The 18,156-nt window shown below is 33.4% G+C and overlaps 1 protein-coding gene across 1 annotated transcript; it reads left to right on the top strand.

The window, feature by feature from the left end:
- The first annotated feature begins 2,359 nt into the window (after positions 1-2,359).
- LOC141045073 (uncharacterized) lies at positions 2,360-4,258 on the top strand. The gene is made up of 3 exons (XM_073532139.1): positions 2,360-2,510; positions 2,694-3,134; positions 4,116-4,258. The coding sequence occupies exons 1-3, from the start codon at positions 2,360-2,362 to the stop codon at positions 4,256-4,258; spliced, it is 735 nt and encodes a 244-aa protein (XP_073388240.1).
- The last annotated feature ends 13,898 nt before the right edge of the window (positions 4,259-18,156 follow it).

Below are 18,156 nucleotides of genomic sequence, written 5' to 3'. Positions count from 1 at the left end.
GACGTTTGAAGCTGAGGTTCAAACCTTGAAGTATCTTGGTCCAAATCTCTACCATTGGTCAGACAATGGAGAGTATGCCAAGTGGCTCTAGGACAACCCTGATTCTTCATCAGAATTGACGGCAGGATTGAATCTCATTGGAATGGAGTTAGACGATGGTTTGACACTTTTAATTGAGGTAGATGTCCATTTGATTGGAATAGAGGATGTTGAAGGAGTAGAGGTTTTAGAGGAAAGTGAGCATTTGGGAGGATCATTGAAATTTAAGACTGGTTCTTCGAGAATTACGGTTGGAGAAGACGTTTTCAATTATCCCAATGTGCCTTCGGATTGATATCGAGATAACAATGAGCAATCTCACGTTGCTAAGGAAGACTGGAAGTTTGTGACAGTGGAGTTTGAAGGAGAAGAACCAAGACAAATGAAGATGGGAAGCCAACTAGAGGATGAAGAGATCAATGCCTACTGTGAGTTGGTAAGAGAGTATCGAGAGGTCTTTGCATGGTCTTACAAGGAGTTAAAGGGGATTCCTCTTGAGATTGTAGAACATCGAATTCCCTTGATGACCGATGCAGTGTCGATCAGGCAAAAGGAGAGGAGAATGAATCCTCAGCTTCAATTGATTGTGAAAGAGGAACTGGAAAAATTACTCCAAGCAGGTTTTATTAAACCTGTTGAGATCACAGATTGGGTCTCTCCCATGGTGCTTGTAAAGAAGAAGAATGGTAAACTTAGGGTGTGTTTGGATTGTAGGAAGTTGAATTTTTACACCCAAAAAGACCACTTTCCCTTGCCATTTATCGCTAGCATCTTGGAAGAAGTGGCAGGTCACGATTTATACACATTTATGGATGGATATTCTGGATACAACCAAGTGTCTATTGCACCTGAAGATCGACACAAGACTGCATTTACAACACCTTGGGGGACGTTTATGTGGCATGTGATGCCATTTGGATTATGTAACGCCCCTCCTACTTTCTAACGTCTGGTGATGTCTATCTTCTCAGACTTGTTATACAAATCAATGACCGTGTTCATTGATGATTTCAGCACCCAATCTGATGCAGATTCTCACATTCATTTGGTGAAAGAAAGCTTAGAGAGGTACAAGAAAGCTCGAATGGCCCTGAATCCAGAAAAAACCTATCTTGCCTTGACTAGAGGCATTTTGTTGGGATATATGGTTAGTAAGAGGGGTCGTGAGCCCGAGCCAGAAAAAATGAAGGTAATTCAGAATTTATCACCTCCTATCAGTGTGAAGGAAGTGCAACGTGTATTGGGACACACCGATTGGTATAGGGAGTTGATTGAAGATTACACCACTATTACCCTTCCCATCACTAGCCTTCACAAGAAAGGCACCAAATTTATATGGACTCAGGCTTGTAATGATGCTTTCGAGGTTCTAAAGAAGGAATTATCTTCTTATCCAATATTGAGGCCGCCGAGGTGGGGCTTGCCTTTCCACATCTATTGTGATGCAAGTGCGGTGGCGATTGGGAGCATTCTGTGCCAACTTGTAGAAGGCCCAAGCAAGGGCAAGGATCATCCAATTGCCTACGCTAGTAGGCAATTAAATCTTACAGAGAAAAATTATTCCACCACTGAGAAGGAATGTCTAGCCATGGTGTTCTCAGCTAAGAAGTTTAGACATTATCTGTTGAGCAACAAAGTGGTTTTTTATGTGGATCACATGGCCATCAAGTATTTGGTTAACAAACCTGAGTTGAACAGTCGGCTAGCTAGGTGGGTCTTGTTGCTACAAGAGTTTGATTACACTGTGGAGTACAAACCTGGATCCGTACACAAACAAGCAGATCACATGTCGAGATTGCCTGGAGGAATGGAGATCCACCCGATTGATGATAGATTGATAGACGAGAGTCTTTTCTTGGTGACAGCTAGACCAGCATGGTATTCTAGGATTATTGAGTTCTTGACTACTCAACAATTGCCAGTGGATTTATCCAAGGACGAGAGGTGGAAGATTCGGGTCAATAGTCGTCATTTTGTGGTGTTAGGGAACCGGTTGTATCGACGTGGATTGGATGGAGTGTTAAGACGTTGTGTGATGGAAGATGAGGTTCCTTCCATTTTGTCGGCTTATCATGACAGTGCGTGTGGCGGACATTTTTCTGGCCAATTGACTGGTCAGAAAATTCTTAGGGCTGGTTATTACTGGCCAACACTCTTCAAGGACGCTCATACCTATGTGAGGCGTTGTGATGCATGTCAGAGATTTGTTAGGAATGACATTCACATGCAGTTGCCGCTTCACATTTCCCTACCATTGGTGCCATTCGAGAAGTGGGGCATCGATTACGTGGGAGAGATTCATCCTCATTCATCTCGATGAATGGCATATATTGTAGTGGCCACTGAATATCTCACTAAGTGGGCTGAAGCCAAGGCTGTGAGGACAAATGATGCCAAGAATGCTGCAATCTTTCTCTTTGAGAATGTGATTACTAGATTTGGAGTCCCGAAGATCCTTGTGAGTGATCGAGGTACTCATTTCCTCAACGAGGTGATTGAATCCATGACTGAGCGATTCTAGATTGATCACCGGAAGACTACATCCTATCACCCTCAAACCAATGGTCAGACAAAGCGAGTCAACCAAACACTTGGTACTATATTGAGGAAAACTGTTAGAGACTCCAAGCGTGATTGGGATGTGAAACTGCCAGCCGCCTTATGGGCATATAGAACAACATTCAAGGTCACCACGCAGGCTATGCCATTCTCTCTAGTCTATGGACTGGAAGCAGTTTTACCAATTGAGTTTGAGGTTCCATCCCTTCGGATTGCAGTAGATTCCAGATTGACTGACAGACAATCTTTAAAGACAAGGTTGTACGAGCTCGAGGCATTGGATGAGAGCAGAAGACGAGGGGCTCAACACATTGAGGCCATTCAGAGGCGACGCAAGGTCGTGTTTGATAAACGGAACAAGACTCGGGTCTTGCAACCTGGTATGTTAGTATTGTTACAAGATGCTCGGAAGATCGACTTTCCAAGCAAGTTTGATGCCGTATGGTTGGGTCCTTATCTTGTCAAGGAGGTGTTTTTAAACAACTCCATGCAATTGGAGACCTTGAATGGTCAATTGTTTTCCACACGAACATCAGGTACCAGGTATAAAGAATATAAGACATGAGGGAGCACAATTTTGGGCAAGAGCTCCACCTTTCTATCTTATGACAAGGCGATAGTATGAACTAGCATGGTGAAAATACTTTAAAGGACAAAAATTGGCAACTACAAGCTGGATTCGTCCCTTGATGGTCGCCAATTATGTGAGCCCAAAAGTTGGTTTACATTGTTGGTTAAACTAAAAAAATCTAAAAAAAATGAGGATTTTGATTATGTTTTGTTATAATAAGTTAGTTATAGACATTAATGTTAGTGGCTTATTGATGATTAGTAGTGGAAAGAAAAATCAAGGGAGAAGAGAGTGGTGGAAAAGATAAGAAAAAGAGCCAAAAGAAAAAAAAAAAAAAAAAAAAAAAAACAAAAAAAAAAAACAAAAAGGCCAAGAAGAAAGAAGGAAGAAGATGAAGAGGGACAAGGAGAAGAAAATAATTAGAAGTAAATTTATTGTGATGGGTTTGTCAAATTGTTGGTTTTTAATGATCTAGAACTTAGATTTGGGTGTATGAATAGTCAAACTTGATGTTTAAATATGATTTAAACAGATTGGTGGAGTTAGTTTTGTCAAAAAATGCTTCGAATTGGGGATTTTGGGCATGTCCAGCACTAAAATCGGATTTAGGACTTAGGGTTAATGTGGGCCCTTGATCTTGATTAGGGTTGGTGGATTCGGATGGTGGAGATGTGGCCGCCACCCTTTGGTCTCTTCCTACTTGGATAAGAGGGTGGGGGTGGCCACACTCGCTCTCTCTCTCTTTTTTTTTGGGGGCGAAGCCATGCCAAATTGCATCCCCACGTATCCTTGTTTCTATAGAGCTGCAATTGCGCAGCTGTAGTGTATTAGTTATCTGGAAATAGAACGTCAAACTTTACCAATAGTTAGATCTTGTTGTTAGCTTCCTCGGGACAGTAGGCACGCTTTGTTTGGAGAGAAAACAAGAAAGTTGTGGTGGTTTTAGTGACAAGGAGGTCAGCTGCCGGCCAGATCTGGAGGTCCGACTTTGGAAGGCGAGTGTTGGCGGACAGTATTGAATTTGGAGCTGAAACTTTTGTGGGGGATGGTTCTTGTTGTCAGCTTTGCAAGGACTATTTGCACGCTTAGATTGAGTAAAGGCCAAGGAAGTTATGGTGGTTGGAGTGAAGAGGAGTCGGCCGTGGTGAAGATGTAGCACTCCGCCAACTCAAGCTACTTTGGAAGGTCATATCTTGGAATTCACTCAAGATTTTCAAGAAAAAATTATTGGAGGTGATGCGGCTTCAATTCTAGTTTCTGGAATGCTAAAGCATATGCGTTGCACAACTGGAATGGAGCAAGGGCAAGGGTTTTTGTGGCCAGGGATGCTCTGACTAGGCCGAGAAAGTCAGGCAACTTTGAGGCAAGATTTCTCTTAGCTTAATTGTTGTTTTGCATTGAATTTTGTTGGAGGACAAGCGCTTGTAAGTCTACTTTCTAAAATAGCAAAGCTTGTTATAAACAAGTTAGTGATGCAACCATTGTAGTGGAATTCGTGCAAGGGGGTCGCTACCATGACTTGGAAGGTGGCGACTTCCAATTTTCTTTAATTTTTAGGATGAATCTTGGATGAATTAGGTCAATTGTACGAATTGTCAGTTGGATGATAAGTTGACTTATGGTTGGATGAATGAATCTTTAGATGAAAATTGGATGAACAAACTTTGAATGAATGAATGTTATAGAATGAATGAGATTTAAGGGATGGATGATTGATGAAGGGAAATTTAGGATGAATGAACTTAGGGTTTATGGATGAACTTAGGGTTTATGGATGAACTTAGGGTTTTTGGATGAACTTAGGGTTTCTGGATGAACTTAGGGTTTCTGGATGAACTTAGGATTTATGGATGAACTTAGGGTTTATAAAAATTATGTGTGAGTGAAGTTAATCTACTTGACTACTAAACACAATTAAGGGTGGAGGAATTTAGCTCACATCTACTATCATGAATATAGAGTCATAAGAACTTGAGATTGGAAGATCTATGATTAAATCCATAGAAATAGAAGTCCATGGTTGTTTTGGAATGGATAATGGCTGAAGAAGTCCGTAAGGTCGATGATAAGGAATTTTTGATCTCGAGCAAACATCACAAGATTGTACAAAATCTTTGACTGCTTTCTACATTTGGAGCCACCAAAAGTCCCTGGATATTAGTTCCAACATTTTATTGTATTCAAAATGTCTTGCTGTTGGAAAGTCATTATGAGCTTGAAAAACTCGTAATCCAGCTTCACCTTCTGGAACATATAGGCATCTCTCAAAATATAGTAGATTCTTCTTGAATTCAAACTTGGAAGTATTATAAGACTTTGAAGGATTTTCCTTAGTATCACGAATAAGAGGATCAGAAGACATACTTGACTGAACTTGTTTAATGAAAGTTGAATCAACAGTTAGTGTTGATTTCATTGCTCAAAGATGAAGATGCTCTAGCTTCAAGAGAATTGTCCGTTATTGATTAAAAGGAGCATCTCCTTCCTTTGGTGGAAGATAAGATTGTCTAGAGAGTACATCTGACAAACCTTGTTGTTTTCTTGGTCAATAAGTGATCTTGAATTCGAATCTTGATAAAAACATACTCCAACGGGCTTCGCGACAATTCAAAACACGTTGTCTTATGGCGTGATTTTCTATCTAGGACTACACTGGGTATCTAGCTGTAGAGAGTTTAGGTTTCTTTTTTATATAATGCCTTAGCTCCCAAAAACAAACTCCTTGCTTTGTATAAAAATTCAAAATATCTTAAAATTCTTCAAAATATATTTCTTCCCGCCAAGGACCTTTTTACATCAGACTTTGAAAATTCATAAAAGCTAATCGAACCGTTCACTTTGTTTCAAATTTCTACATAAACTAGATGCTATACTTAAATTTTACCACAAAAAAATTGAACCGTACATCTATCACCGATCGTTCGGCATCTAAGAAACCCTAGCAGGTGCACAAAACCCTAACTTACAAGCTTCCGAAAACTATTTTCCTTATATCTCTTAAACCCAAGCTCCAAATCACACAAAACTTGTATAGAAAGCTTTACAACAAGATTACACTCAATCTTGAAAATTTTGAGCTAAAACCTCATCAGATTGTCTAAGATATAGCTCAAATCACAAGCACAAGTAATTCGGGCTACTTACTACCCTTAGATATCAAGCGCTGACTTCAACTGCCAATATCTCCTTCATAAAAGCTTGGAATTCGATAAACAGTATGCACAAACTGTAGCCGAAAAAGTTTTCTCTTCAAATCCGGTCGCCGATCCTCGTTTGCTGTCCGTATGCGTGCGGTATGCTCAAAAGAGTGACAGTACGTCGAAAACTTACACCTTAACTTTGAGCGCCTATAACTTCTTCATATAAACCCCAAATGACACAAATGTTGCACCAAAACCATATCCAAAAACCTAAACCTTCTGACCCTAGCCTCAAAAACTCGAATGGCCACGAGAAACTAACCCTAATCCCTAATATGGCCTCGGGCAGCCTCCTCAAAGCCCATTGGTCATGATTTTTGACCAATAGGAATGGAGATTTTTATTATTTATCTCCATTCATCCATATTGGTGCCCTAATTAATCCTTTTGCTACCAAAACCCCCTTCTTCATCCCTTTTTTTATAAGATTTTTACAATGAGTCTTTTTAACACCAAATAAAAAATCCAAAAGAAGTTTTCAAAGGTCACCAATGTTTAACAAAGGTGATTCTAATTATTTAGAAGTCACTATGAACTAAACCAATCTTAAAAGCCACTATGAAAACAAAATCAAAGTTATAAAAATTCTATAGTAACCTTTTTAAACAACCTCTTCTCAAGATAATAACCAAATTATATTCTACAACCAACTAAAATCTAATAATATGGCTCTTACCATGTTACTTAATAAATTATATATTAAGTAAATAATTACATTATTTTCATATAGTAGCCGAACCACAACACGACAACGTGCTGACATAAAATATTCAAGGTTCTTGTGATCTGTATATACTATAACTGGGCTAGAAGCACCTTCTAGATAATGGCGCTATTCTTGAAAAGAATCCATGAATGCAAGAAGTTCTTTGTCATGGATCTCGTAGTTGACATTGGCTGTTGAAAATTTTCTAGAATAAAAAGCTATTGGATGAAGTTTATCATCTGTTCCCATTTGTTACAATACTGCATCGAAAGTAAATTGTGATGCGTCTATTTCTATAAAAAAATGGCTTAGAAAAATTGACGTGATACAAGATTGGTACAAAAACAAAGGTTGTCTTCAAAGCTTCAAATGCCACTTCTGCTTCTTGATTCCATTGAAGTTTGTCTTTGCAAGTCAAATGTATAAGTGGAGCTGCAACTTGAGAGAAGACTTTGATGAAGATTCGATAGTAGTTGACAAATCCCAAAAAGCAATGGACATCTCTCACCATTTTTGGGATCTTTCAATCCATAATAGTTTGAACTTGCTTAGGATCCATCATAAGTCCATCATTTGAAATGATGTATCCTAAGAAGTCGACTTGAGTAGTATGAAATATACACTTTTCTATCTTGGCATAGAGTCCTGCATCTCTTATTTTTTGTAATACTTGGCGAACATGAAGTTCATGTTCTTCTGGGTTCTTAGAATAGATTAAGATGTCGTCTAGGTAACAAACAACAAAATCATCTAAAAACTCCCAATAGACATCATTCATTAGATGTTGGAATACTATTGGTATATTTGTAAGTCTAAAAGACATGACATTGTATTCAAAATGTCTATATCTTGTTTGAAACATAGTCTTCTATTCATCTCCTTTTTTGATGCATACTAAATTATATGCTCTCCATAGATACATTTTTGTATAGATCTTAGCTTGATTCAACTGATCAAGAAGTCTAGATATCAAAGCTAGTGGGTACCTATTTTTTATAGTGATTTTGTTGAGTCCTTGATAATCAACACACATCCACAATGATCCATCTTTTTTCTTCACAAATAAAATTGGTACTCCTGCTGGAGATTTGGAATGATGTATGAAGTTCTTGGCCAAATTCTCTTCAATATACTCCTTGAGGTCAGCTAACTCATTTTGAGATAAATTGTAGATTGGTCCAAATGGTAGTTGTGCTCCTTCTTGAAGGTCAATTGAGTAGTCATAGGAATGATGTTCTGGAAGAGTATCCGCATTCTTCTTCTCAAATACATCTTGAAAATCTTGATATTGGCTTGGAATGCCACTTGAAGTCTTTTCATCAGTAGAAATAGGTGTGGCATAAATGATACAAGGTGATCTTTCTTTTGCAACATGTAAGAAAGCACTTATACCTACAAATATAAGTTTAATTATACCAGACTTATGGCTTTCTACTTGATTAACTACACTCTTAGTTATACTTTCAGAAGAGTCAAGACTACAAGAAGTCCAATCTATTTTAGGGTTATATTTTTTTAGCCATGATAAATCTAAAATGACTAGATTATAGAAAAATCTAATGATATTAAATATTATAAAGCTACTATAACCATTAGTTGCTACTTCTTTAGGAAGAATTTTATGATTAATATCTCTTGAACATAATGGATGACCATCTATGACTTCTACATGAACAGGTTTAGTTTTGTGCACTAAAAGTATGCTATGTCTTTTAGCAAATTTTTCATCTAAGAAACATACTGAGGCTCTTCAATCTAATAAGGCAGAGGCTTTGTGATATTTAGGTCCTAGAATAACATTTATCATAAAACATGTAGAAGGTTTTGAGGAGAGGATAGGACCTTCACTAGGCGTTGTAAAAGATTCCAGCCGCATGGTTCCTATTGTAGCTGGACAAGTTCGTTTTCCAACATGCTATCTTCTTTAATTGTCGTACTCTTCATTTTATGGTTGCGTCGCTTCTTTGGACAATGTAGAGCATTGTGCTTAGATTCTCCACAATATAAGCATAATCTTTTTTGACGATGATGAGTCTTTTTTTGCTCAATAAGAGGTTTGAGATGTATTGCATCAATTTACATATCTTCTACTTTCAAATGTATGTGTTGAAGAGGTGTTGGTGTTGCCATTGAATTATAGTATTGTTGAGGTCCACTTGTATGCTTCTCGGATCAAAATTCAAAAAGGTGATTGTCGCACTTCATAGCAAAGTCAATTGCTTGACTTAGTGTTTGAAAATCAGATAAGTTGAGCATTAAATTTTTTACCTCATATTGTAATCCATTGAAAAATTGGCTAATAAGATCAGCATCATCCCACTTAATATCAATTGTAAGTTGTTAAAATTATGAAGCATACAATGTTATTGATCCATTACCTTGTCATAAAATATAGATCATATTGGTTGCAACACGAATTGCATCATGTTCTCCATACATGGATCAAAACTCCGCCAAAAAAGCTTCTAGATTATCTAATATTGGATCTCGTCGTTCAAGAAAAGATGAAAACCATGATAATGTTGAACTTGAAAGAAGCTTACCAATGAATCTAACTTGCGATCGTGGAGTTGGATAGCTTTGGAGTTGAAGTTCAATCATAAGTTGTACTTGATTGATAAATCCTCGAAACTTGGATCTGGTACCATCAAACTTCTCGGGTAGGACAATTCTTGGTTCTCTAACATTTGAAGGGTATTCCACCATAGGAGAAAGGACATGGTTTGGTGTAGATGTTGAAGCAGTTCCAACCATTTTTATATCTTCACTTCCTGCCAATCTTATTGTTCTTTGTGGTGGTAAATTGAGTTGATGCATCGCAAGCATTAACTCCCTTAATTGCTCTGCATTTGTGCCATTGCACTCTTCATTTCAACAAGTTCTGCCATGATAACACTTAGAAAAGAGAAGATGTCTAATATTGCTCAAGATAAATAGAAGAGAAGACTTGAGAACAAAGAAAATACTAAGGACAATATTAGTTTAGAAGAGAGTAATCTGCAACTTCGAATATACTTGTATCTTATCAAGAAAAAGAGGTAGTCCACTCTTAATCAAGATTAGACAAATCTCTAATATTATATGTGTACTCTTGTCAATCTCCCAAGGACAAGAACATGATAAAGATAAATAAACAAGTGAGACTTCTCTCATAGAAAGATGACAAAATAGAAATAACTTGATATATATATTAAAAAAGAAATTGAAAAGGCTATTGCTAAAAGCCAAGAAAACTAGAGATCCTTGAAACTAGACTAGAAGCAAGAAAGGAGTTGACAAGAGTAAAGAAGGCTTCATTCTTGTCTCTATATATACTATCTAACGAGGGACTATGTGGCGACGTTCTATAGGACCTCCAATATGTGTTGACTTTGTAGGACACATGCGTTGACTTACAAGGCAAGTTTTTCTACGTGTGGGTCACATTGTTAGCTTGATCTTCAAGTTAACAACATGGGTGGCACGTGGCTAACTTGTTGACCATGTTTCTTATCTAAAAAGTCAATTAAAGACATCTATAAAGTCAAAATAGTATCTTTGAAGCTTCTAGAAAGCTTCTATACCAAATACTATAGAATTAACTTACTTTTATCTTCTTTTATTTACTTCTATCTATTTATATATATAATTACTAGCTTACATGAGTATGTCCATGACACATAGACTATGAACTTCTTCCATAGTGTAGGCATAGTACATCCATGATTCATATTAGAAATACATGAGATTTCCATTGTAAAAGTATTGACAAGCTCATAAAGATCTATAATAGTTATAAATCTATTCTAACTTCTCCTAGGTGTAGCGTCCATAATCTTTTCTTCTATAGGCAACTCAAACAAATCCAAAAAAATTAAATTAGAGGAAGGTAATTCACAACCTCTAATAAATATTTCCACAAAGAGGGGTAATATATTCTCTTAAAAGAAAGATCAATGTTAGAAAATAAGTTTTTTTTTGTTTAAAATATAAGTAGTCCACAACCTTCAAAATACAACAATAGAAGTGGAATAATCCACTCACTTCTAAAATAAGATAAAAATAGTATGTTAATACTCTTGTCAAATCTTTAAGGATATGAATCTTAAAAAAATAAAATCCTCAATATATTCTTGTGTCACTAAGGAGAACTAAAAAGTCACTCAAAAGTTAATGTAATATTAACTAGAATGGCTATTGCCAAAAACAAGAAGACTAGAAGTCTTGAAACAAGACTAAGGACTAGAATGGCATTGATAAGAGTGAAGAAGGCTTCACTCTTGCCTCCATATATACTCTTAACTAGGAGCTATGCAGTAATGTTCTATAGGACCTCCAAAACAAGTTGACTTTGTTAGCCACATGTATTAACTTACAAGGCAAGTTATCTATGTATGTACCACATGGTTAACTTGTTCCACAAGCTACCAACATGTGATTAACTTGTTGGCCAAGTTTCTAACCTACAAATACATCTAAATTCAAAATCGCATCTATGAAGCTTCTATGAAGCTTTACTAAAAGACTTTATGAAATAAATCTATATTTGCTTACTTCTACCTAATTATATAAGTAATTATTGAAGTAAATGTACATATTTGTGACAGTACTTTTAAGCTTACATGATTCATATTCCACATGTTGAAGGTCCCTATCAAAATTTTATTAAAGGACTGTTCTAATAGCAAAGTTCGAAGCATCAATGTTAAGCATACAAGAAAGATTAAGATAATATGATTGGAATATTAGAGCAGATATAAGTACCTCCTTTAACTTATCAAAGGCATTTTTTTGTTCTATTTTCCATTCAAATGGAGCATCCTTCTCTAATAGGTTTGTCAATGAAGCAAAAATATGAGCAAATCGCCAAACAATATGGCGATAGTATTCAACAAGGCCTAAAAATGAGCAAACTACAGAAGCATCCCTAATGGTTGACCAATCTTTCATTGCTTTCATCTTATCTTACTCCATATGCACACCTTTGGAGGATACCTTATGCCTCAAGAAGGTGACTTTTGACTTCCAAAGTTTACATTTTGATTGCTTGGAATAGAAGTGATTATCTTATAATTGGCGTAATACTTTTTGTAGGTGTTGTTCATGCTCTTCAAGGATTTTATTATATACAAGAATATCATCAATAAAAATGACTACATACTTATCTAAAAGGCCTCAAAACAATCTGTTCATTTGACCTATAAAAGAAGTTGGAGCATTAGTAAGGCCAAAGGATAAAACCTGCCATTCGAAATATCCTTAGTATGTACAAAATGTCATCTTTTTTCTATTCTCTCTTACATTAGATGTTTGCCAATAGCCACTCCAAAGATCCAATTTACTAAAAATAATCATATCTCAAAATTGATCAATAAGATTATTCACACGTAGAAGTGGATATGCATTTTTAATAGTCTGCTTATTAAAGCCTTGATAGTTGATGTAAAGATAAAGTCTACTATCTTTTTTAGGTGCAATGAGTATAGATGCTTTCAATGGTAATGTGCTTTCTCAAATGAAGCCTTTCTCTAAGAGTTCATCCAATGTCTTCCATAGCTCTTCAAGTTCTTTTGGTATTAGGAAATAAATTGATCAGCTTGTTGCTTTGGCTTTAAGCAATAGTTCTATTTGAAAGGAGGCATCTTGATCAGGAGGTACGCTAGTAGGTAGGTCAGTTGGAAAGACATCTTGATACTTTTGTATGAGTTTATTTATTTGTTCTACTCCTTCAATTGTCTTTTCTACCATTGACATAAGATTTTGAACCACTATATATATCGATTGTTCATACTCTATTTGCTTCTTCATAAAAATCATCTCTACAAATAAGTCTTTAGTTGTAGGTTGTATTTTCTCTTCACTTGATGTGGAGGTGCAAAGAGTCACTTTGCATCTTCCATCTTTAAAAGAGATTATCCTTGATATCCAATCAATTTGTTTGTTTTTTATTTTTAGCCATAGCATACCAAAGATAACATCATATTTTAGCTTTGTCACCTTAAATTTTTCTCTTCAGATATAGGCATCTATCAATCTTAGGTTTTTTTTTTACACATCTCATTCAATACGTTCTCTCAATCATTTGTAAGATATATACTTCCTTCCTTGATTGCCTTAGTTTTAATTTCAATCCGATTGAAAATTTCAGTTAAGATGTAATTTTTTGTAGAGCCACAATGTATAAGTACTTGACATGGTTGCCCTCTTGTTAGTTCCATTAAATGTACCAGTCGACTCTTTTTATAGTTGTCTGAGGCCATGCCATTTGTCTTTGAGAGATAGTAGCTATCATGAGTATTAGCCCTCAGTGCCTTTATTGAGGAGCCTCATTTTCCTACTCTCATTTATTATCGACTTAGTAAATTTTGAGACTGTAAATCTGTCTTATCTTGCTGGTGCTTGAATTTTGACATTTTGGACAACCTCCAATTTGATGGCCTAACTCTTGACAATAGAAATACAATCTCTTTTATACAAACATTTTTCATCTTTATGGTGTCAATGATCTTTGTAGGCATCAATCTCCATTGGCATTGGTTGTTGTGCCATAGTATTAGATAGCGGCATAAGACTTTGTATTATAGGTCATGCTCCACAATTTCTAAAATCTATACTATCAACTATCTTTGCAATCCGAATGGCCTCTTCAAATGATTATAAATCTTTTAGCTCTATTTCTTATTAGATCTCACGTTTCAAACCTTGTAAGAATCAATCCATCATCTTTGCCTCCAAAATATTATCAATTTAGAGATTTATAAACTTGAATAGGGAGACATAATCTTGCACTGACCTAGCTTGTGTAAGATTTACCAACTGATCGTATGCTATCTTTTCTACATAGATGGACCAAAATTGATTCTTAAACTTAATATCAAACTCCTCCCAATCACAAAATCTACCTTAAGCTTCATAGCTTTGAACTCACTCTCGCTACCAAATGGCTATTGTATCTCTCAAATAGTTGGCTGCATATATAATTCCTTCAGTGGTATCTGCTCCAGATAGTTGGAGGTATTGTCGCATGTTGAAGAGCCATTGATATACATCTTCTTGTCTTAAAGTCCCAAAATATGTATTAGGCTTACTCAATTTCAACCTAGCAAATATCGACTCTCTTATCTTTGAGGCTTTTATTTGTCCTTACAAAGTAGCTATCTGACCTAAGAGGTATTATATTTAAGTCTTCATCTGAGATTGCTCTACAATATCTTCCATACTATAATTTCTTTGTTAGACTCTACTATTATAATGTCTTTTCACCTCTCAATTGACTTTTTAAGAGTAGTAAGTCGTAGCCTCAACATAATATCCAGTGTGACCACAACAACTAATCTTGGGCTAGATGATGACTATTGACACCCTACCAAAAATAAACAATCTAATACTTACTCTGATATCAATGAAATAGGATCAAACTATCTTAAAAACTTAATATCCTTCTATTCTACAGCAATATAAAGCCTCATCACAAAATAGGACAAAATAAATTATGACAAAATTGAATGGAATTAAATAAAATAAGACATGGAAGACAAAACTGAGAAAATAGAAATAGAAAAAGAGTAGAATTGAATAGAAAGATATAAAACCAAATTTTATTAAGAGAAAGGATCTAAAGCCATACCTGACCAGATGTCCCAAAAGACCTTGGTAAGTCCTATTCCATAATAGGCCAAACCTAGATAACCGCCTTAAATTCTTTTTTGGATATTCTATACTAGATCCTACTGAATTCATTAATCTAATTCTAATTCTAGAAACTTCCATGGTTCTAACTATCTATAGAATTATCTTATCTATATCTTGTTACATAGATTGGTCTTATTTCACTAAATACTCTAAAATCCTAAATCTTAAATCTAAATTCTAAAATCTAAACTTAATAAACTTGGTTGCAATCTTAAATCTTGAATTCTAAAATTAGCTTCTTTGATATAATTATAGTAATAAGAATCTATTTTAATTGACTTCTTTATATTAAGAAGTCAAAACAAAGAACCCATATTAGTATTGAGCAAACAACTATAGTTTGTGCTTGTAATAAATGCCTTGATTTGTATTAGATGTGTAACTTCTTTGCCACTTAGAAAGATATTTTTTTTTTGCTTGTAGTAGTTTAGTATAATTCATAGAGCTTGTTATTAGTTTGATGAAGGTAATTTTTTTTGTGAATTGTTTATATGTTTCATATGATTATCTTAAGTTTGGTAGTTGTAGATGGAATGTCTTTTATAAATTAGAAGTTTATTGCTACTTTTGGATTATGAATCTAGGTTTTTCAATGCAACATTTATCACTCACAATAAGCTATTTTATTTCCATAGTATAAATTTGTCTTAATTTAAAATTAGATTATATTTTATTTCAATATTATAAATTTATCTTAATTTAATTTTAAATTAAGACATATTTTAATTTTAAAATTAGATTTATCATAATCTTAGTATGAAAAGAGATATCATATCATTTTTATTTTCTTATGTTTTTAAAAATAAAAACATATTTAAATCCTAAATAATGCTATTAGATCTAAAAGCACAACAAATAAGATGATAAGTAACTTCAAAATTCCAAAAAAAGAAGTAAAAATTCTATATAATACTATTATAATCCTAAATTCTAAATTCCAAATCTAATCCTAAATTCTAAATCTAAAACCTAAATTCTAAACCATATAAATTTAGTTACAACTATAAATTCTAAACTTTAAATTTGATTGATTTTATATAAATTATAGAAGTGCCAACTTATTGCAATACATTCTTTTTTGTGAAGAATGTATTGCACAAAGCCCACATTGCTATTGAACAAGAAAGTATAATGCATGTTTGTAAAGATAGCCTTAGTTTGTTTTAGGAGTGTAGCCTCTTTGTCATCCAATAATGCATATAGTTTTTTCTTTCATTAATTTTGTAAAATTCACAAAGCTTGGTTGTTGCCAATTTGATTAGGAAAACTTTACTTGTAAATTGTTTAGGTATCTCATAAAAAAAATTTGAATTTTTTGGATTTATGAATGGTCTATCTAAAAAAATCTGTATTTTTTGCAAGTTTAGGACTTCAAATCTACATTGTCCAATGCAACAAAAACCATTCACATTAAGATATTTTGTTTTTACAATATAAATATGTTTAAATTTAGATTTTTTATAATCTTAGTATAAAAAGAGATATTGTATCATTTTAAAATCCTAATATCTTCAAAAAATAAAATAAAAAATAACACATACACATATACATACACATGCTTAAGTTCTAAATAAAAAAATTTGGAATAAAAAACATCAAAAGTAAGGAGAAGAGGGGGGTAGAGATAGGTGACCACGAAACTCCATAAAACTAAGATAAAAAACCATAGAAAGGCCCTTGTAATCCTAAAAAACCTAAATCGTTGATTTCAGCTTAAATCCAAAATACAAAATCCAAATTATTTATTGTAAATCCTAAATCTAATAAATCTGGTTGCAAAGCTAAATCCAGTTGCTTAAATGTAAATTTTGACAGTGTGAACTAATTACAATCCACTCCTTTGTATGATAAAGGCATTGTTCAAAGTCCATAAATTTGATTAAGGTAGAGTTTGGCCATAGTGCTATTAATTGAGACTAATTTTTTTAATATTATTGGCCTAAAGTACTTAGAGAAGATCAGATTTTTTTTATTGCATACAATTAAAAAAATAATTTTTAAAATTCATATAATAATAATAATCATTATTTATTTTATATCTGATAGTTATTAATTAATTGGTAAATTTAATTTATTTAATATATAATTTTTTAGAATTTCTATTTATTATATTATAAATTTATAGGAATCTTATAATATTTCTATGAAATAATTATATTTATTTTTTTATAATTTAATTAATAAAGTATCATTAATTCTTTTCAAAGAAGACATAGTATTTAGTCAGATGCAACAAAATAATATTGAGAATGTATAGATTTTCTTATATGCAATTTTAAAATTTTATAGAAAAATTATTTAGCATATCAAATTGATTTAAAATAAAATTTTAATATTCTAGAATTTCTATATTAAAATTTATGTATTTTAATTTTTTAAATTTTTTTCTAATTAATATTTGTAGTTCAAAATGATAGAAACATCAATTAGTTGTCTTTACAAAATTGAATGGCACTTATGCAACTTAAGTATAGAATTCCTACTTACATATAATATACTAGTCTTTTTTATTTTTATATAAATAGATATTAGATATAAACTAATATTTTCTAATTAAAAATTTATAAAAATACATAAAAAAATACATGAGACATCTAATTATGTTGTAGAAATTTATAAAATATTGTATTGCATGTACATACTATAAAAAATTATATATATAGAATAAAAATATTTTATGAAATATATGTTAATATTATATAAAAACGATATTGTTTCTATAATTATTTCTATCTATTGTAATGATTTTTTCCCATTAAACTATATTCTTATTATTCTATTAGAATTACTCAAGATATCTCTATAGATGTGAAAATCTCCACTCTATTTTATTTTTTTTATTTAGTTTTTTTTTCTAAGATTTTGGATTATTAATAATTAAATCAAAGTTTCTTATTTACTGCTAGTATCATTTTTCTTATAGCAGATTAAAAAATTCCATTTTAATCATAACTCAAAATATATTAATGGAATTAAAAAACCATATTAACTATTCTATAAAGTTTATTTTGATCAACAATTTATAAAAATTTAATTTAATTCATGTATTCAAACCTTTGCAAAATATTCTAGCAATTTAATTTAAATTTAGTTAACATAAAAATAGACTAAATTAATTTTCCATTAAGTTAATGACAATGTCACATTGGTAGCTTAACTAGCAATCCCAATTTAAAGCTCAATCCTAAATTCTAATAGAATTTGAATGTTTTCAGCACACACACAATCATTTAAGACTATGATCTCTTCACACACAAACTCCAACATCTGCCAATGGTAAGAGGAAATAGTTCACAAGTATGGAGGAGGAGATGTTGTGCAGATTTGTAGGTAGAAAGTGTTGAGAATCTGGAAGGTGTCAATGGTGCTGTTCTTATGAAACAAAAAAGCAACTGGGTGTCTTCGGTTGT

The sequence above is a fragment of the Physcomitrium patens genome, chromosome 2, assembly GCF_059467195.1.
Source record: "Physcomitrium patens ecotype Gransden chromosome 2, ASM5946719v1, whole genome shotgun sequence".
Lineage (NCBI taxonomy): Eukaryota > Viridiplantae > Streptophyta > Bryopsida > Funariales > Funariaceae > Physcomitrium > Physcomitrium patens.
The sequence above is the reverse complement of the archived record's forward strand: the minus strand, read 5'-3'. Positions and strand labels throughout refer to the sequence as shown.